Source organism: Furipterus horrens, unplaced genomic scaffold (assembly GCF_987537825.1).
Source record: "Furipterus horrens unplaced genomic scaffold, mFurHor1.1.pri manual_scaffold_8, whole genome shotgun sequence".
Classification (NCBI taxonomy): domain Eukaryota; kingdom Metazoa; phylum Chordata; class Mammalia; order Chiroptera; family Furipteridae; genus Furipterus; species Furipterus horrens.
The window spans coordinates 110,933,949-110,954,697 of record NW_028327178.1 but is presented as its reverse complement, the minus strand read 5'-3'; the positions used below and the strand labels follow the sequence as shown (position 1 = coordinate 110,954,697).

At 58.3% G+C, this 20,749-nt stretch overlaps 1 protein-coding gene across 2 annotated transcripts; it reads right to left on the bottom strand.

Annotated features, from left to right (window-relative positions):
- Nucleotides 1–206: 206 nt before the first annotated feature.
- On the bottom strand, nt 207–20,232 carry DNAJC5 (DnaJ heat shock protein family (Hsp40) member C5). Of its 2 annotated transcripts, XR_016512691.1 has the most exons (6): nt 19,990–20,232; nt 2,794–2,911; nt 2,056–2,269; nt 1,318–1,489; nt 1,173–1,235; nt 833–895 (listed from the first exon to the last, which is right to left on the bottom strand). XR_016512691.1 is itself a non-coding variant. In XM_090285359.1 (5 exons), exons 2-5 carry the CDS (start codon nt 2,898–2,900, stop codon nt 792–794), a joined length of 597 nt encoding a protein of 198 aa, XP_090141485.1. In that variant the 5' UTR covers nt 2,901–2,911; nt 19,990–20,228; the 3' UTR covers nt 207–791. The 2 variants fall into 2 exon arrangements, 1 of the variants encoding a protein (XP_090141485.1); XM_090285359.1 differs by lacking the exon at nt 1,173–1,235 and having other exon boundaries at nt 207–895; nt 19,990–20,228.
- Between the last annotated feature and the right edge of the window lie 517 nt (nt 20,233–20,749).

The following is a 20,749-nucleotide window of genomic DNA, read 5'->3' as shown; positions in this document are numbered from 1 at the left end:
GACCACAGGGCCTGGAGCGGCGTGGAAGGCGGAGCAGAGCAAGGCGAGGGGAGGCTGCCGGGACAAGGCCTCAACCCAGCTCGAGGGCTGAGGGACCTGCGTAGCACAGGGTACTCAGTCCGGGTGCAGGCAGAGCAGGTGGCCTCAGGGCCAGCGGCCTCCTGCCACAGCGCACGCACCCTCGGGAGAAGCCCCACCGCCAGGGCCCGCCCACAAGGTGGACAGAACCTGCACAAACTGTCCTTGCCACCAACACCACGGGGAAGTGACGGTGTCGGGAAGACGTGCCCAGCCCCTCGCAGGCAGGCGTGTCCAGAGGCCCTGCCCGCGGCCCCCTGGCTGGACCGGACCACACAGCTCCGCTGCAGCACCGGCCCCGGCCCAGGAGCACAGTGGGAGGGGGCAGCCCTCCTGCCTGCTGGGGACACCACGCCGTGTGGCCAACTCACTGCAGCAGCCCGCCCGACAGCCCCAGGCGGCGCCGCCACCCGGTCTCTGCAGTCGCCCCGCAGCACGTCCACGACACGGACAGACACGGAACAGAACCCCACACATGCTGCTAGGAGAGGGAAGCACAGAAGACGGCGGCCGGAGCAGAACGGCTTTGAAGACGGCATGCTGCGCACTTCACGGGGTGGGGGCGAGGGCGGGGGCGGTGGGCACGGGGGTGGGAGGGGCCCCTTCCCTGTGTCCAGAGCGGCTCCCTCCCCGCCTCCCTGACTACAGTTCATGATTCTAACGTTGAAGTGGCCAGATGCTGACTGATCCGCGAATCTCAGCTTCTCCTGAACTTAATTGAACCCGTCGGTGTGGTAGCTGGGGTGGGAGTCAGCCGTGAGCTGGGTGGTCTCTGTGGCAGATGCTGGCTGTATGACAATCGGCGTGTCTGTGGCCTCTGAAAAGCAATCACACGCATGTTCATCGCACGAGGACGGCGGCCTCACGCGCGCCGTGTGCCTCCACCAGCACGTCCTCCTGGGAAGACGCTCCGTTGCCAGGTCGCTCTGCTGGGGTCAGAGGTGGCAGGACAAGCGCTAGGAGGGGAGAGGCTGTCTGCCGACCTCCCCCCAAGACGATCTTGCTCGCCTCCTCGGCCACCGCGGCCCGCCCCGCCTGCTGGGCCCCCGGCGCTACGGCTACGGCGGTGGGGACAGCCCTGCGTCTGCTTTTACCTCTGAGTCCTCGTCACAACGGGCCCAGCGCCACACACATCCCGGCCCCGTCTCAGTGCCCGCCTGTTTGACGAGACAGGTGGACGCGGTTGAGGGCCCGTTCCGGCGCCCCCCCACACACACAGGCCGGGCCGCACGTACTCACCCCGCTCGTCTGACTGCAGCTGTGCCTCCAGGTCTTCGGGGGACACGTAGAACTCGGTCTCCTCACCCTCCGGTGCCTTGGGCTTGCACTTCCCGCAGCAGCAATTGAAGCAGCAGCACAGGCAGCAGCAGCAGTAGCAGCAGGTGAGGAGCCCGCAGACAGCGAACAGGGCCTGCGGGCAAGCGCGTGCGTGGGTACTGCCGCCCGGCCCCACCCAGCGCCCTGCTGCACACCCCACGCCCGTGAGCCCCGTCGCCCAGCGACAGCGACAGGACAGGGGGCGCCGCACGTCTCCTCCGGATCAGGGAGTACGAGAGGGCAGCCACGGGGTCAGAGGGACGGAGAGACCAGGTGCGCCGAGACAACAACTGACAAAGGCCGGAGCGTCCGGCAGCAGCCACACCCGTTGTCCTTCCCTGTGTCTTTGAGTAAATAAAGGATGATGTTAACAACAAAACAAGGAAATGTGCCCAAACTTTCTCAAGAGGGATTCCACACAAGGCTTTCCGATCTCCACGGCACATCCAGCCCCGGTGACGACGCCCTCGCTCGCACACTGAGAACCTGGCGTGACTCAGGACAAACGCAACGCTGACAGGCAGGCGACCCGGCCCGCGCGCACACGGGAGGAGTGCGCACACCACCCTCAGCACCACGGTCAGGAGGACGGCGTGTGGGGCACCTCCCGCGAGGGCCCCGGCCCCCCCGCCCCCCGCCTGCCGGCGCCACACCCCTCACCTTGGCCCACCAGCTGGACAGCACGAAGTAGGTGTTCACGTTCTCCTCGCCAAACTGCTCGGCCACGTAGAGCCCCAGCGAGCCGTACTTGTCGTAGATGTTCCTCTTGGTCGCGTCGGTGAGGATGGCGTGCGCGTTGTTGATCTCCTTGAACTTGTCTGCGGCCTCGGGGTTGTCAGGGTTCTTGTCGGGGTGATACTTCAAGGCCAGCTTCCTGCAAACCGCAGCCACTGTTAGTTCCGTGTTTCGTGTGGGCCCCCCGGGGGAGGAGTCCGTGCAGGACCATCTGCTGCCACCACGTCACTCTCCTTTCCTCCTCTCCCCGGAGGCCCGGCAGGTAAGAGCCAGAAGAAACCTTGGCCCTCATGCGAACGTTATAGGCAGACCCTGCTCTGACCTCTAGCGGCCAAGCGGCTAACTGCACGCAGATGCCTCCCTGAAACTGGCGGGGAGGAGGACCCTCACCAGGACCATCAGCACTGCGGGAAACTGAGTCAAGCAGGCAGCGTCCAGAGCCCCCTGCTGAGCAGGCCAGACCTGCTGCCCCGAAGGACTGTGTACTGCAGGGCAGACAGTCTGTAAAAACATCAACGTCACAAACTCAAAGCTCGAAGGGAGCGTGCCGCACGTGCGAAGATGTTAAACACTGAGTTGGCAGGAGAAAACAAACGCGCAGTGGCACTCGGTCCGTGCCCAGCACACCCACGAGGCACGAGGCCCAGCAGTGTGGCCCCTTACCGATAGGACTTTTTAATGTCGTCTGAGGTGGCGTTCTTGTCCAGCCCAAGCACATGGTACAGCGATTCCCCGGAGGTGGAGAGTGAGCGCTGTCTCTGGTCAGCCATGGTAGGCTAGTCTACAAGGAGAAGGCAAAGAAAACTCAAGCACAAAGAGTTGCGATATGGCACGCGGCCGCAGCACCAAAGGGCAGGCAGTTTCCAGCTGTGCGCACGGAGGGCTACAGTACCTGTCCCTAAGTCGACTACAAAAATTAAGTGGATTTATTATAACCCCTAGAGCAGCTGCTAAGTAAAAAATACCAAGAGGTGGAGCTGAAAAGATAAAAGAAAAATGAAGAGATTGTCAGAATGGATAAAAATGAAAGGCTCAACTGTCTGCAAGAGACACACTTGAAAAAGACCAACTCTCAGACTCACGGAGACAGAAGTAAAGGAGGAAGACAGCTCCACAGCTGCAGAAGTCTTAACGCTACACCCCTTTCTGGGAAATGGACAGAACACCAACAAAGATGATAAACAGAAACCACGCAGGTGCCGACCATCTGAGGACCACCACCACCACACCAGTATCTGCAGGAAATGCGCTTCTTAAAACCACGACGTACCCCTTTGAACCTTAAAACAAGTTTTAATACATTCAAATGGATTAAAGACACAGTACATTCCCTGATCTTCACAGAATCCAATTAGAAACCCAATGTTAAGATATCTAGGGAAATCTCAACATTTCATATTAAATAACACACTTAGAAAAATTATTGCTTTGAGAAAAAGAAAGAGAGAAACATGGATCTGTTGCTCCACTTACGGATCATCATCGGCTGGTTCCCGTATGTGCCCCAACTGGGGATCGAACCCACAGCCCTGGTGCACCAGGATGATGCTTCAACCAACTGAGACACCAGCCGGGCCCTAAACAACACAGTTCTAAGTGACATGTAGCTCAAAGAAGAAATCACAAGGGAAATTAGGAAATATTTTGAATGGATAACAAAATACGACATATTGATCAAGACCTAAGGTTTCACCTCATATGCTAGAAAACAGGAGGGCAAACCCCACAGTAGAAGACAAAAAACTAATAAAGAACAGAAATCAACAGAAGCGGGAAGAGATGGACAGAGAAGCACGACACTGACAGACACTGGCCAGACCAGCGGCAAGAGCACAGGAATGACAGGGGCGGGCTCTCAGCACAGGCCCCGCAGGCTTGAAAAGAGGCAACACAAGATTACGGACAACTCTGTGCCAAGAAATGAGGCAAAATGGACAAAAACCCTGAATAACACCGTTGACCAAAACTAACCCAGGAGAAAGCAGAACACGTGAACTGCCTCCAGACACTAATCCAAAATCCAATCTGGACCAGAAAACCTCCCCACCAAGGAAACTCCTGGCCCAGGCAGGTTTTCTCCTAAGTAGTCTGGGGAGGAATGACGCCAGTTTGCTTCCGGAGGTCTGGACGGCCGACTCCCCCCGCCAGCCCCGCCCACTTGCTGCAGAAACACAAAACTGTCCCTACTCACAGACGGCTCAGTGGTCTACCTAGAAAATCCTATGGAACCTACAAAAAAAACCTAGAAGTGAATTTAGCCAGGTCCCAGGATGTAAGTTTAACGTTTACCCCAGTCTCTCCGCACTTCTATCCACAGCAAAAGCGACGGGAGAAACACTGTTACAGCAGCGGCCCCACCGCCTTGACGGCGGTGTCACTTCCCATGGCTTCAGTCAGCCAAGGGTCTGGGGGGGAAATTTTTCAATGAAAAATTCCAGAAATAAACAGTTCTTAAGTTTTAAACTGCAGGCTCTTCTGAGCAACGTGTTGAACCCTCACGCCGCCCGCTCTGCCCCGCCCAGGGCGAGTTCCCTGTGTCCAGGGCATCCTCATCCTCACTGTCTGCGCTCCCGCCCAGTAGAGTCCTGGGGACCAGATCAGCTGTCACGTGTTCCAGTCACCCTTATTCCACTTACTAAGGACCCCAACGCCATTCACGTAACTTTGTGTGCTGTTACAAGTGTTCTGCTCTATTACTAGTCACGGTGGGTAATCTCTTACTGTGCCTGCTTTATAAATTCACCTTACCGCAGGCCTGTCCACAGCGTCAATAGGGTTCGGTACTACCCGACATGGCAGGCATCCACTGGGGGGTCTTGGAATATGTCCCCTGCCAATAAGGGGGGACAGCTGCATATATACATTTCATTTACAGCAGCATCCAGAGCCATCAAATTTCATAACAAAAGACATGCAAGACTCCGACACTGAAAACTACATACTGCCAAGAAAAATGAAAGATTTAAAAGAATAAGAGATTTATCAGATTCATGGATTAGAAGGCTCATATTGTTCAGGTATCAATTCTCTCCAAATGAACCTATAGACTCAATATAATCTTAACACTTTTTTTGTAGAAACTGACAAACTGACTTCAAAATGTGTATGGGAATGCAAGGGGCCTAGGTGAGCCCCATAATGTGAACCAAAAAGCAAAGCTGGGGGCTCAGGGTACCTGGTTCAAGACATACTATGTACCTGTGCCAACCAATGAAGAGACGGGCTCAGGCACTCACACGAGACAAGCCACAGAGCGGGAGGAAACACACGTCACAGCTATCTGAGAAATAACTCGCACCCGCACTACAGAGGAAGCTGTTACAACTAAAGTATTAAGACAAAACCCCAATGTATGAAAACGGACAAAAGATCGAAGCATGTGGAAACACATACAAATGGCCCCCGTCTGTGCAAAGGGGCTGGACTCCACTGGCATTAGAAAGGAGACCTGGCACACGTGTGCTGGGACAGCTGGCGTCAGAGAGCTGGGACGTGCTGCACCACCGGCTCCCGAAGAGTCTGGAGGCTCCCGGAAGTTAAACCCGCCCTTTATCACACGGCCCAGCAATCCCACTCGCCGACAATAACGAAAACCCGCGCCCACCCAGCCCTGCACACCAGGGTTCGCAAGAGCCAACCTTTGGCCCAACCCAGATGTCCGTGACCAAGTAAACGGAGAACACAGGGGTCTGTCCTGCAAAGGGCAAGACAGCAGCTGCTTCCACCTCGTGGCCCCCAGGTCACTGTCACCTGTCCTGTCCCTGCTCTCTGTAGTGCGAACGTGCCTGTGTAAGAGACAGGGCGGGCAGGCTGGCCTAGCTCCAGAGGCAGTCGCCACGCCGCCCTGGAGGTGAGTGGCAGTTCTCAGGGAGTCCTTTGACTCAGGTCTTGCAGCTGGTCACGGGTTTACGCACCACGGGCAGGGGAGGCTCTGTTAATGGGGCACAAAGACGGAGGCAAACGTTACGTGACTGAAGGACACGATGTTCTGGATACACATTCTCCATCAAGGCGGCAAACTTCGCCCTGAGCGGCGGCGCCCTGCAAACCGAAGGCTGCCGGTTCTACCCCCAGGCCGGGCACACGACGGTGTCGCAGGCCAGGTCCGCGGTTGGGGGTGTGAGAGGCAACCAATCGACATTTCTCTCTCTCTCTCGGCCCTTCCCTCCCTTCTCTCTCTAAAAACAAATAAATAGATGGAACCAGAGAGCATTACGCCAAGTGAAATGAGCCAGGCAGTGAAAGATAAATATCATACAATCTCACCTATAGGAGGAACCTAATGAACAAAACAAACACCCAACCAAAACAGAACCAGAGGCATGGAAACAAGGAGCAGCCGGACAGCGACCAGAGGGGAGGGGGAGGGGGCGAAGAGGGGAAAGGGGAAGGGGCCAGTCAGGGAGCAGGTACGAACGACCCACGGACATGGCCGGCAGCGTTGGGGACGGCTGTGGGGTGGCCGGGTGGGTGGAGGCGGGCAAAGGAGAAATACCTGGGACAACTGTAACTGAACAACAATAACATACGTAATGAAAAATAAAGTAAAATAAAGCTAAATAAAACCTTAAAAAAAAAAATTGAACTACGCTGCAACAGGAAGCCAGAGGGCAGTGGGTGCCCACTTGTTCGCATCCAGATGGCTGGGGCGCTGGGGGACAGGGACGGTGCTGTCCCAGAGCCCCCTGCTGCCCCCGTCCCTCTCAGACACGCGCATTGCACGCTCCCAGGGGGCCCCTGGACAGGCAGCAGGACAGACCCGACAGCCACAGAACATGCTGCTTTCGCAAGGGCTAAGTGGCTGCCCCCCAGGCCCGACACCAGTTTGGCAGGAGTGCTGCCCTTGGCCCAGGCTCAAACAGCACAGCAGACATGCTGACCCTGTCCCATGCCCACGTGTGCTGACGAGATGGTCACGGAGCACGGAACCACTGCCCGAGACGCAGAGAGCTGGGCCCATCCTGCATGCGCCCCACGCCGAGGGAAGTGCGCCGGCTGCACCCACGCAAGCGTGGAGGAAGAGCCCGTCCGCACCTACGGCCCCAGAGCAGCACACAGCTCGGCTACGGAGGACGTGCCCAGGAAGGAAGGCCACCTCTCCACGTGCCATGGGGGCCCTGACAGCCCTTCCTCTGCCCACAAGCTACAAGCCTGGCTCTCTTGTGCGGTGTTTATCCCTCTCCACCAGCACCTACTCAGAAATGCCTACAACCCTGCCACCCGCCAGGTGCCGGGAGCCGGTGATGAGCTGGGCACACCACGCCGACCCTGGGGACCTGGCTGGGTGGAGGGGACACCTGAAACCAGGACCACGCAGTTCCTGGGCACACGCTTTTGTGGGGACAGGTAACACAGGCAGCTTGTTTGTGCTTCAGAACCACCCTGGCTGCAGGACAGAGTTCACACTCGAACTGCCAAAAACCAGAGTTCCCGAGGAAATCCTGACAGCGGTCAGAGAGAGCGGACATGTCACAAAGGAACAGCCGCGGGAACGACACTGCTCTCATCAGAAATCACAACGCAGGGGGTGCCTCTTTCAAGTGCTGAAATTAAAACCTGCCAAACCAGAATTCTATTCCCAGGAAAACCATCCCTCAGAAGCAAAGGTGAAACAGAACACCTTCTGGTACAGAGACTGAGAAAACCGTCCGAGGGCCCTGAAGGTCGTCGGGCTGAAGGGAGAAGACAGCAGAGGGACCGGCACCTTCAGGAGGGAAGGCCATGCAGACGTACGTACCCGTGGGAGGCAATGGTCTTGCTCTTTACTTTAAAAACACATACCATCCTGACTGGCGTGGCTCAGCTAGTTGAGTGTCATCCAGCAATGTGAGAGGTCGTGGGTTCGATTCTCAGTCAGGGCACGTGCCTGGGTTGCAGGCCAGGTCCCCAGTTGGGGGCGTGCGAGAGGCAACCACACACTGATGCTTCTCTCCCTCTCTTTCTCCCTCCCTTACCCTCTTTCTAAAAATAAATCAATAAAATCTTTTAAAAATTCAATCCTTGAAAACTTAATACTTCATTTTCCCAATTTTCTATACCCTAACGATTAGAAGAAATGAACATTTTTCCAATACAGGAAAACAGACCATTTTAAAACATTACCCTACAAATGATAAACTGGAGAAGGAACATTCATTCCAACCCAGTTCCTGCCCCCTTTCCCTCCAACGTCCCCAGCACTTGGTCCACAGGCACCCAGCTCTGAGCCAAGTGCCGTGGAAATGCCTGTGGGAAGCAGGTGCCCTCTGCCAGCAGCCTCAAGGTCTGGTGATGTCCCCACTTTGCTGAGTTGGTGACTAGTCTTCAGCTGAGCCCAGTCCTTTTCAATGTCTTTGTGCTTTTTCCTGGGTGGTGCGTCGGAGCGTTTATACCCCCTGCTGTTTGAAGGAGCACCTAACCATTTTGTTTTACCGAAATCTGTTTTAATCAAACCCCAAAGGCAGTTCCCAGGCCAGGACAAGGCCTGGTGAGCAGCCATGTTCCCCTGGCCTGCACCCCACAGGCTTCCTCCCCGTCTCTGCCCCAGGCTGGCTCTGCTTTAGTGACGTGGCATCTTTAAGAGCAAACTGCAGAGTGCCCCGCTGCAGCCACACTGCCAGCCGGATGCACAAGTGGGGAGGTTTCCTGGGAGACACAGGCTTGCCCTCCGTCAGTCCTGCCTCTGGGCACCACCCCGCTCGGGGCTCCCTCGACACCCCAGCTGCAGCACCACATCCAAGCCCACTGGCAGCCGGGCCTGACCGACGAGGCCGCCCTCCCGGGACCAGGCATCCTGACTGCCCTGCTCCCTCCCATGCAGGCGCCCAGCCCCCGCAGAGCACCCCGCCCGCCTGCCCCACGCACCCCGGCAGAGTCTGCCACCTCCCGGGGGACGGCCTGGGCCTCGAGCACGCGTCCGTGCCATTCGTGTGTGCAACGGACGTTCACGAAGCGGCTGCCACGCGCCACACTGTCCTCGAGCTGGGGGCCCAGCAGTGAACAAAACAGGCAGAGCAGACAAGACCCTGTCCTGCAGGCCGCGTCTCTGCTCCTCGGGGTGGGGAGGGGGCCAGGGAAGGGCCGGGGGCCCTGACACCTGCGTTCTCAGGTACCTTTCAGCCCGGAGCAAATGTTCTAGAAAACGAGTTGCTGTTGAATTCAACCTACTGTTGGGGAAAAAGCACAGATTTGAAAATACCTTAAAAGGAAGCCTATTTTTGTTCTAAGTATTTTATTCTGTAATATTTACACACACGAAGGAATATACACAGCACGTAAGTCACGATGCACAGTGACAGTACACACCACAATGCCACCCTTCAACTGAAAACTAAAAAAGTCACCGAAACCTTGACGCTTCCTGCGTTCTCGTTGACATTACCCGAGGAAGTCCCTGGCTTTAAAAAGTTACCTCTGGCGTCTGTCCCCGGACACCACTTCGCTTCACTCTTCTGAGGCTAAGGAATGGCCGACACTGGGCGCAGCCTGCTGGGGGTCACGGGGGAAGCGCTGCAAGTGTCCGGCGCCCGGGCGCACCGGGGCAGGGTTGGGACTCCCGCACGCCCGTGCCTGCCGTGAGGTGGCCACAAGTTCCCCATCCACTCTCCTGCTGGGGGAGCTCGCCCGGCCCCCCGCTCCGCTCCTGCCATCTGCTCCTAGTGGTCTGAGGCCTGAGTTTCCGAGGGGCAGGGCTGCCCGAGGCGAGGCTGTGGGAGAGCGGAGACCGCGTTCCCGCACAGCACACAGAGGCGGGAGAAGGCACTCGGGCCTCTCCCCCTCCTGGGAGTTCACGTTAAAACTGCTGTGAGGCACCTGCACACACCTCCTGGAACAGCTTTTAAAAAATGATCAGCAACATCAAGAGCTGGGGACGGGGACTGTGTCTAGAACCTCACGCCGCTGGGGGACGCAGAACGGGGTGGCACCCTGGAAGAGCCCAGAAGTTCCTTATAGACCCAGCGACCCCAGCATTTATCCGAGAGGGAGAGAAACGCTGTTCACATGGAAACCTGTTGGTAAACACGTGTAATATGTAACCGCCGATCCCAGAAGCAACATGCATGACCTTGTTAACAGTCACAAACTGAAGAAGCCACAGCGTACAGGACACAGCTGTCCCCATCCAGCCTGCAGACCCACTGCTGACAGAGAGGACCGGGCACGCCAGGCTGCGGACACCACGCAGATCTCAGAGACCGCGCTTCGGAAAAGCCCACTTTCCTGAGTGTTTACTGAAAAGCAAACGAGAGCGAAGACTCTGGGCTTGCAGCTCACGCTGACTTTGTCGTTTGCGTTTCCAGTTTTCGCTGCAGTTTACAAAAGTCCTGTCAGTTGTGACCCTGGAAATTAAAGAAATAAAGCCTGGTCCTTCCCCACAAACAGCTTAGGGGAGCAGTTGCCAGGTGAGGAACTCCAGGTCCCCACTCCTGCCCCGAACCTCAACAGTGCCCGTCCCGCCCGGCCCCCGGGCCGCTGAGGCCAGGCCGTGTCCAGGACACCAGTCTTCCACCGGTTATGAAAATCACAGAGACCCTCCTTCAGAGTCCTTCCCACTCACCACAGGGTCTGTGGATGAGTATGAGCGCTAGGTGGTCGCTCAGCCACGTCGGCCGCGCGCACCCGGCTGCTCCCTCGCGGTCACAGGGTTTCCGTACCAAACGCACCAGATCCTCACGAACTTTCCATTTTCTCCTCCTTTGTTTTTATTCAATAAACTCTTCTCAATCTCAAGGTCAAAAGTAAATTGTCTACACTTTCTTCTAATCTGCGTCCCTCAGGGTGGTCCACGTAGTCTGGAGTTAACGTGGACACGAGACAGCCCGGTGCCCCAGTTCCAGGAACCCCACGTGCCTGCAGCTCCGTGCCGACGCCCGACTGTTGACCGTCAGTAACACAGCTGGAACTGCGTGGGGGCCCCCGTACACGTGGGACTTTCACCAGACCTGCGAAGCTCAAGCCACGCTGGTGAGGCCGACGCGGCAGCTGGGAGTCCTCGTGTGTAGCGGACTGACTGCAGTCATGAGGGGGTCACATCCCGAACCCCACGTTGCTCCAGGGTCAACTGTATTTTGTTCCGTTCTTAGCGTACTTTATTCAAAACCTCTGAAGTTATCTGAGGTGGTCTCAAAAAATTTTACAAAAGCTACAAGTTCTTTGGTATTTCTGTACATGTCATCAGTCACCACTGCTTAGCACCACGGCCGACACAAGCGTCCACCCTGAGGACAAGGAGCCCACGAGCCTCCTCCTCAGCACAGGGACTGGCCCCCCCAAGCCCAGGCCCAGGCTTCATGGCCCGGAGGCTGGGCGATGCCAGTAAGCAGCTGAAGGTGACACCATGGGTCCGCACTGTCTCTGGGGCGCTGCTGTGAGGTGCAGAGGCCTCCAGGGCTGCCAAGCCCACTGGCAGCCTCCCAGCCACTGTGGGTCCATCCAGGAACTCAGGTGGACTGGCAGGAGGCAGAAAATGCCCTGGCTCCGGGACCCTGGGTCTATAATAAACAGTTTCCACAAACATAAGTAACGGAGACGCTTATTGGTTTTCAGCAATAAACTCACAGACAAGCAAGTTCAAGTTTATGGTCACAAAAGTCAATGTCTCTGCTTCCACAGCGTAAAGGTAAAGGGCAGACAAGACTCAAAGGAGGAGGAGGGGAGGAAAGACCAAGTCATGCCACACAGAGACCACAGCGAGCACCCAAGAACTATCGAGGGTGGCAGTTACACTGGGGCAGGGGACACAGGGAACTCATCCGGTGACAAATCAGAGGACGGTGGCACGTGGAACACAGAGACCACCAGCATTGGTCTTACCCTGCCTGGGCCTAACCCCGCAGGAGCAAGACTCGGCTGAAAGCGAAAACGCAGCCCATGTCTCAGGACGGCTGCGGCAGTCCTCGGAGGAATCTTCATTTACAACCCGTGGTGACCTCACGCAGGACCGATGGCCAAGGGGCAGAGAAGAAGCAGGGGGGGTCTGGAGCACCTGTGTTGGGAAGGGCAGCTACGGCCAGTGCTGGGGACACTCCTAGCACAGCAAAAGGCTCAGAAAGCCACTAGTGTGAACGTGGAACTCTGAACTTATTATCTATTCCAAAATAAAAAATTACATTGTGGATCAGAAGGAACTGGCCACCAAAGGACTCCATAGACGCGCCTGACACCATCGTAAACGAGAGCCAACCAGCGTGGATGGCGCAGACAAGACGCTGCCGGGTGCCAGGCGTCCCTACCTGCATTCCTGCCCTAAAATGAATTTCCAAAGCAAATGACTCCCCGCATTCCACCGCTCCTCCTCACTTCTGGGACTAAAAGGCCACAGTGATGCCTGAAAACAGGATCAAGAGAAGAATGGGCCCCTTCCTGGGGGACGACCTCCCCACCAAGCTTCAAAGCACCCGTGAGCCAACAAACCTCCATCTGAGGCCAGGGAGCAAACCCGCCAACGAGCAGCAATGACTGGCATTTTCACAGCACTGACACGGGGCCCAGCCACAGACGAGGGCAGCCCGTGTTCCTGGACTAAAAGGAAACACACATTCTGCCCTCGTGACTCACAGGGTAACAGGAAGCAACGAGTCTGATACCCGAGGAAGAAAAACGCCTCAACCCCGGGCGCACGCCACCCAAAACCTGGGTTCCCAAACTGTAAAATCACCCAACCAAATCGTAAGCCGAGCGCTGCCCCATGTCCTGGCAGAGCCTTTGGTAAGTGCGTGTTGAATTAATTTTATCGGCAGTGGTGACTTACGTCCAGAAACCAAATAAGGATTTTCTCTAGTAAACCGCTGCTTAGGGTCCCAGTCAGTCAAAGGGAAAGAGACCAATATCCAAGGAGGGGCAGGGAGGGGTCGCCCACCACTCTGACCACGCCTGTAGCCCTGACACTGGACATGTCACCAGCGGAGGTGATCCCTGTACCACGGGACCCGCCCTCCACATGGCCGACAGGCATGTGTGACGTTTCCACCCTCACAGCACTGAGACCAGCAAGGACTCACCTGTGCACAGCACGAGAAAAAGAGGTTCTCTTCCAGGATGCAACCACCCCGACAAAACCTGCAGAAAACCTTAACTTACTTCCAAATCGAAACACGAAACCAGATGCAAGCTTCTCCCTGAAGGTGAGCGCACACAGGGCTCCGGGGCTCTGGTGCTGTAGCCCCACGCCCCCCGGCAGCCAGGGCCCCCGAGTCCCGGCACCTCTCCATGCAGGCCGGCACGCTGGGGCCAAGCACGAGCAGGCAGCCCGAGACGCTCCCAAGCACCACCACGTGTCATGGCAGAGAGGACACAAAGGAGCAGCAGCGAAGGACAGAGTCTCCTCCTGTGAATGCCACCAGGAAGAACATTCTCATTACCTGGAAACTGTCTCAGCTTGAAATAATACATGAAAGTGCTTACAACTGCAATCAGACTGGGCACCGGCTGGTCACTCCGGGACAGTGTGGGCTGAGACAGCGCCTCAAACAGCGGGAGAGCCCCCAAGCCCAGAGCAGCTCACTGGTGACACTGACACTCAGTGACCCTCCATGCTCGCTACAGCTCCGCCCCAACCGAGGGGACTGCCTGTGCCAATGGGGCCGACTCCAGAGTTGGTAAAATGCCACCTAGCCTTCTGCGTCTCCAGTAGACTCACCCTCTGAGATGTCCCTGCTGAACAGTGGGCGTCCACCCACTGGCCAGGGCTGCGCTGTGGGGAAGCCCAGGAGGGAGGGGCAGGGACGGCCGCAGTGTTTCCCACGGGGCGACGTGGCCAGACACCTACAAGCACGAGCAGCATCAGCCCATGGAACCTGGTCTGAAGCCAAGCCAGGTGTGCCAGCTCCACCACAACCGGCCAGCAGCGGGCGGCGTCTGGTGGAGGGGCAGGTGTGACGCAGAAGCGCCACCTGCCACGAAAGCCAACGCCTGCCACCGTGACGGAACCTGTCATTACCGCTGGACCTTAACCAGCGCAGCAGCTACAACTTCGGAGCTCACCGTGTGGAGCCTGGGGGACACGCACACCCTGGACCCCCGAATGCTCCCAAGATGCTGCCTGGACAGGCATCTGACCAGTGGGTGGCATGAGGGCTGGGACCGGCTGTGCCCCCATCAGCTCGGTGACCCAGGCGAGCCAATGAGCCTCTCGCTGCCGCGTCCTCTGTCTGAGCAGGTACAGCAGTGCCAGCAACCACGGCTGAGGCCGCCACTTTGCAGGTGAGGAGACCGAGGCCCGGGCACTGAGCAGCCCGCCCAAGGGGGCCACGATGAGGGCAGCAGCGCTACGATGGCGCCCAAGCCTGACTCCCAGGCCCGTGCAGCTTCTTACCTTCTGTGTGTCCATCTTTATCTGAACATGTATGTACTCTATTAGACCGTCACTCATTTTTAAAATAAAAATAAGTACACACGGAGACCAAGTCTGCAACACTGGCTAAAATTTAGGTAATGCTCAGCCTGAATGCTAGTGTTACTGCTGCGCATGTGTTAGGGGTAAAAAGGGCTCTCCGTGTCCAGGGGAGGCCTGCCTTCCGGATCCAGGGCCGCTGTCTAATTCAGGGAGGCTGAGCTCTGCTCGCCGCAACACACTCTGGGTCTGAGACCAGCACAGGCCAGAGGGGAGCTGCCTGGTGGCCGGAGGGCTGTGCTGAGGACAGGGCAAAGGTTGCCAGTCCCTTCAGGGAGCAACAGGCTTACCCAGGTCTGCGTCACCCTGAGCGCGACCAGTCTGACGCCACGGGGAAAGGGTGCAAAGCACCCACACGTACGAGGTTCGCCCGCGGTCCCCACACATCCTAGAGCCGGCCAGCCACGGGCCCTGCCATCCAGCTCTCTGCATCACAGCCCAGCCGCCGAGACCGACCCTCAGACGATGTGCTGGTCCCCCGGTGGTTGCCCACATCAGCACAAAGTGTGAGTGCCCGTCAGCTAGGGCCACCCAACCAGGCGGATGAGGCGGGGAGACTGCACCAACGTGGCATGGGGTGTGCATCCTGTGGGGTCACCTTACTGTGCGGACTGGGTTGTCCACATGCACCCTTCGACCCCACACCTGTGTGCCAAGAAAACAGGAACTCCGTTTCCTTATCTGAGAAACTGGGTAACAGCCCCAGTGCAGGCTGCCCGGGGCCCAGGGCTGATGCCACTGTGTCACACAGGCCTGTTCACGCGCAGCAGCAGGGCCACTCAGGGGGCCTCCTACCGGGGGACGGGAGGCACCCCCTAAGCAAATGTCACGAGAAGCACTGTCCCAGACAGGGGGCAGCGGCACTGGGATGCATTCAGAGATGCTTCATAGCCCCGGCTCCTGCGGGTCCATTGGTTGGAGGGCCTCCCAGTAGCCAAAGGGCTGTGGGTTTGACACCTGGTCCGGGCGGGCACCCACGATCCCCAGACAGGGCACATGGGGGCACGGCCAATGCTTCTCTCTCGCCTGGTTGCCTCTCTCCTTTCCCCTTCTCTACAGGCAACGAAAAATGTCCTCAGGTGAGGGTTTAAAGAGAGATGTAGATGGATTTCATGATTTTACTAAAGTCCATTTAAACTAAACTTGTAATTTTATTTATAACTAAGTTGATATTTTAAGTTTCACCACTTAAAAAATACCATTTTATGTTATTTTAGAGAGAGGAGAAGGGAGAAAAAGAGGGAGAGAAACATCCACGTGTGAGAGACACTGACTCGTTGCCTCCCACACGCCCCCAGCGGGGGACCTGGCCCGCAACCCTGGCCTGTGCCCAGACCAGGACTCGAACCTGAGACCCTTTGGTTCACAGGCTGGCACCCAGTCCACTGAGCCACACCAGCCAGGGCTAGGTCGCATTACTCTTTATTTTAGCAATATACGACTAACTAAATTCTTATTTTAAAGGAAAGAGCAACATTTACTGCAACTGGGGAAAAAACCTCAGATCTTCGCATCAAGCCCCAGAGCAGTTAACTGAATGGCACCGAAGTACAAAGTGTAACGTGTGGCAGTCCCCAGTGGGCGAAAAGGAAAGGACCCGCTAACAGAATAGGAACGTGGTGACATGGCGAAAAGGGACACGTCTGCACTCTCTGACCCAGAGTTTGTCATTATTGTCTCAGAAAAACTGTCTCACAACAAGACGCTCCTACCTACCACAGGAAAATTAAACAGGACATGCTCTCTGAAGGCCAGCCGTTGCCATACCGCTAAGCCCTCCCAACAGTAGAAGTAAAGGGACAAAGGTGGCAGCCCGGTGCCTCCAACCCGGGGCACCGCCCTGCCAAGCGGCGCCTGCGGAGCCCGAGGTCCTGGCCCTGCATTCGGCACCCAGCCCTGCACTCAGTAAGTGCCGCGCTAGGGTGAGACAGGAGATCTGGGTTCCGGGGCTGTCACCACGACACACTTCCCTTCCGCCCACCCGGGGGACCTCCCTAAGCAAGGGACGGCCTCTGGAGATAGCCAGGGTGGGGCGCCGCTGATAGGGTGGCCTGTCAGCATTCCAATCCTCTGACTCCCAGGACTGCAACTCTGTAACCAACTGCCACAGAATCTCTGGGAACATAGCAAGGGAGACACCAATTGACTGGACATTTCATCTTGGAAACAACCCCTTCTGCTGGTGACACAGGTTCAATGCAGGAAAGTTAAAAGGACAATAAAACAACCAATAGCCCGTGATGACGAACAAGGTTCATTCACACACATTCAGGGAACAGTCCTGATCACTCATCACACCTCACGCTCTTTAAACATATCATGGGTTTCTACCACAGCACCAAGTTTTAAAAATAGTTTATGCAGATACCTGTTGAATGACTTGGGAATTAGGTGAACCTTTAACATACACAGATCAGCCCTCAAAGGGAAACTGCTCAGGGTGCCATTTTCAGTGACACCCAAGCCTGGGCTCACCCCACACTTCCCTCTTCAGAATGAGATGCAATTTCTGCAATTTCAGTGCTAACTGCCAATATGTTTGCAAAACTCTTAGAGGTTAAAACAATTGTACTTGCTGAAGACCTGACTCTACCCGCTGCCAATCCCAAGAACGGAGGCAGAACTCATGCAAATGAAATTAGTCCGAGGGGTAAGGAAAGACAAAATCTAAATTAAAGGCCCCGTGGTAATCTAATCCTGAAATCTTCCGCCAGGGCGCGCACAGGCTGGCTGCTAATCCTCTTCAGGGGATGTCGCTGCAGGAGAGGGCCCCGGGGGCCAGGCGGCCGGGCAATCCATCTCACAAGACACAGCTGGCACCACTTCTCTGTTCCTTGTGCTCAGGAAGCTACTGAGGAGTCTTCCCAGTTACCACTCCCTGGACCCCCCAACCCAACTGCAGGCAGGGCGAGTGCATCTCTGGGGGCCATTGTGTGAGCCCTGACCTTGTCCTCTTCCGGGAGGGAAAGCCCAGCCGACTCTGCTGACATGGGTACGGATGGGAGGACTGTGACCCAGCAGGAGGTGTCTGTGGCCCCAAATGCTCTCATCTGACCCCCCACTCAGAAGACACTAACGAGCCTCACTTTAGGAGGCCGTAGTTTTAGCTGCGGTGCAGGAGCAACCGAGACTCACGAGGGCACCGCCGGGAGCTAAGAGTCCCGTCCTTGCTCCTTGTGAAGACACAGGGGTCCGTTTCCTCCCTGGAAATCTGGCTGCTTCTGTGGCTGAGACGTGGTCTGCTGAGGGCATCACAGGCGCCACACCCTGCTGTGACGCAGGAGCTCTGAGCCGGGGCTGCCCTGCACCTGTGTTCCAACTACCCCCCACACGCACAGCCTTCCTTATGGAGAGCCCAGGAATCTTCCAAGGCCACTGTATCTGTGTGCGCCACGCTCACCTTACGCCCTGACTTTAGAAGCAAACTCTCACCTTAGATAAAATTCTTTTAGATTGGGACCCTCACTGCGTGTTAGTCATTCATTCAGCGAACACCTGCGCCCCCGGAGCAGGGCGCGCCTCTCACACCTGGGCTCTAGAACGCACCACCTGCACGGTCGCAGGATCCTGCAGGGGGCAGAACACGAGCCTGGCCTGCGAGAGGGCACTGCATATGGAGCACGGCAGCACCCTGCTCTGCTCATCAGGGGACTCGAGGACAGAAGTGGCTGAGAAACACGCAGCCCCCACTCAGCCCTGCACATCAGCCAGTTATCCTAGGAACACCAGAGCCACGCGCTGGGAGCTGATGTGGAAAGGAAGTTCAAGTCCAGGTGTGACCCCACAGCCCCTCAGCCAGAGGTGTCCCCGCACCGCCGGAGCGCCGAGTCTCCGGATCAGCCTGTCCCGCGTGCGTCTTCCCAGGACCACTCTGCTCCACCAGCAAGTGTCACCGAGTGTGCAGACTAGTGCGTGGGTTTTTGTTTGTCTCACCAAAGACAAAATTTCTAAATGCGTTACCAGTGGCAGGTCTGATTTTAAAATGTTTTTATTTTGAAATAGTTATAGAAATTGCAAAAAAGACTGGCAGTCCTGAGACCCTCCCTGGCCTGTGGGCGACTGCCGAGGGGACTGCCCAGGGACACGGTGCCCCGTCTGTCCCACAGCTGTCAGCAGACTCCCGCTGTCCTTCATTCCGCGGCACTTCCTGGGCACGCACTGCCCTCTGCACCACGCAGTCTCCCCGCAGACCCCACCTCACAGTAAGCTGCCACCTGCAACCTCGGGCGCTCAGGCAGGGAAGCCCTGGCCTCAGGGAGCGGGAGCCAGCGAGGGGAGCAGACCTCGAGGGCACGTCCCCAAGGCCCCACCAGAGGCCACGCTGGCACCGGTCTCCTCCACGTGCGCAGAGTCTACTCAGCACCCGTCCCGCGTGCTGCGGGCCAAGGGGTTCTGCACACACCTGTCCCTCCCAGTGCAGTGCAGGCCACCACGCCATCCACACTGACCACGGGGACGCAGGCCAGAGCTGGCCCTCTGGCCCTTGGCTTGGCTACAGCCACCCTGAGTCCCAGCACCGTGACCCGGGTGAAAGGAGAACCGCACACGCTCCATCGTAAAGGTACGGAAGCCCCAAAACGCCTGCTCCTCATTTCGCCTCCGTGGGACGCATCGCTCCGTCCCAAAACTCCTCCCAACCTCTGACAAGACAGAAGCAAGGGCGGAACGTAAAGAAAACAAAAGAAAAATCCTTCATGCAACCATGGCAACAGACGGGGCAATTTTTGACCTGCCATTCCGGTCACCAAGATAGGTTTTCAAGGCACAAACCGGCGAGCCCAGCGGCGCCTCCGACTCAGACACAGCGCCCGCCTCTGGCACTGTGACCGGCTGGTAAAAAGTCCCCGATCTGAAGACAGAAATAACGCCGGGACTTCTGCTTCCCTTCTCCGTGTGACACAACCGAGTCCATCTCGAGAACTCCGCTCTTGGGCAACGAAACAGGGCGTCCTCGCCCCCGACGAGACTCACGCAGGAGCCTCGGACCCGGCACTGCGCGCAGGAAGGAAGACCCTCCGTGGGTCACGGGGGCAGTGGGGGTGGAGGCGGCTGCGCGCGCCACGACCTGGCAGGACCGGGACCGACGCGGAAGCCCGAGACCCCCGGACGGGGCCCCACCCGCGTGCGGACGCCCGCCCGCCGCGCCCTGCGACCGCGCGGTGGGCGCACCTTTCCGCCCCCCCGGGGGTCGCCCCGCCGCCCGGGCCTCTCCCAGCCGCCGCCTGCCTCTGCGAAGCTCCGCCCCCGCCCAGCCCGCGCCCACCCGCGCCCCGTCCCCCGAGAGAGGGTCGCCGCCATTTCCGGCTGCGGCGCACCGCCCCCCGCCCCGAGGCGCCGCGCACCCCTGGCCCCGAGGCGTGCCCCCGCTCCGAGACCCCCGCACACACCGCAGACCCCTCGCCCCGAGGCGTCCAGCACACACCGCCGCCCCTCGGCGCGCCGCCCGCCCCGGCCTGACAGGAGGCCCACTGGGCCCGCCGCGAGCTCACCTGTCCGCGCGCCTGCCCGCCCGCCCGTCCGCCGGCTCCGCGGCTCCGCTCCGCGACGCTGGTGGGCAGCCGGCCGACGCGCTCCTCGGCCGGGGCTGCGCCTCGGGGACCCCGGGCAGAAGCGGCGGCGGCGGCGGCGACGGCGGTAGCGGGGGCAGCGGCAAAGGGCGCGGGAGCAGAACCGGCAGAGGCGGCGGGGGCACGCACGATCGCGCACGCTCACGCACGCTCACGCACGCACCCGCACCGGCGCGCGCGCCCCCGGAAGGACGTGGGTCCTGCCGGTTCGTGGCCGCGGGCGGGGCCAACTGCGCGTGCGCCCAGAGCGCTAGGCAGAGGCCCCGCCCAATTAGGGCGGGGTCCCGAGTGACAGCCCGTGGGCGGGTCTTCGGAGATGTGGGCGGGGCTCTCCCGGCGGAGCCGGAAGCGCACGCCGCCAGGCGGGGCTCGGGGTTCTCGGCTGCACCCGCCGGCGCCGCGGCAAGCCGCACGGGAGAGGTGCGGAGTCTCCTGAGCTGAGGGTGCTCAGCGCCTTACGTGAGATGGGAAAACGTCGTTGTTCTCCTCGAAGAACGCGAGACGGAGCTGGTGGGAGATGAGCCGGCGGCAGCAGCACGCTCCCCCGCCTCGGTGGGACTGACGTTTGCTCGTCGCCGGAACGCTGACCTCCCGATCAACCCCCGCAGCGCCCTCCCCTCCCAGAGCCGCCCACAAACGAGTGCGTAGGGGGGCGGGAGAACCGGCTTCCGCTCAGGAGCCT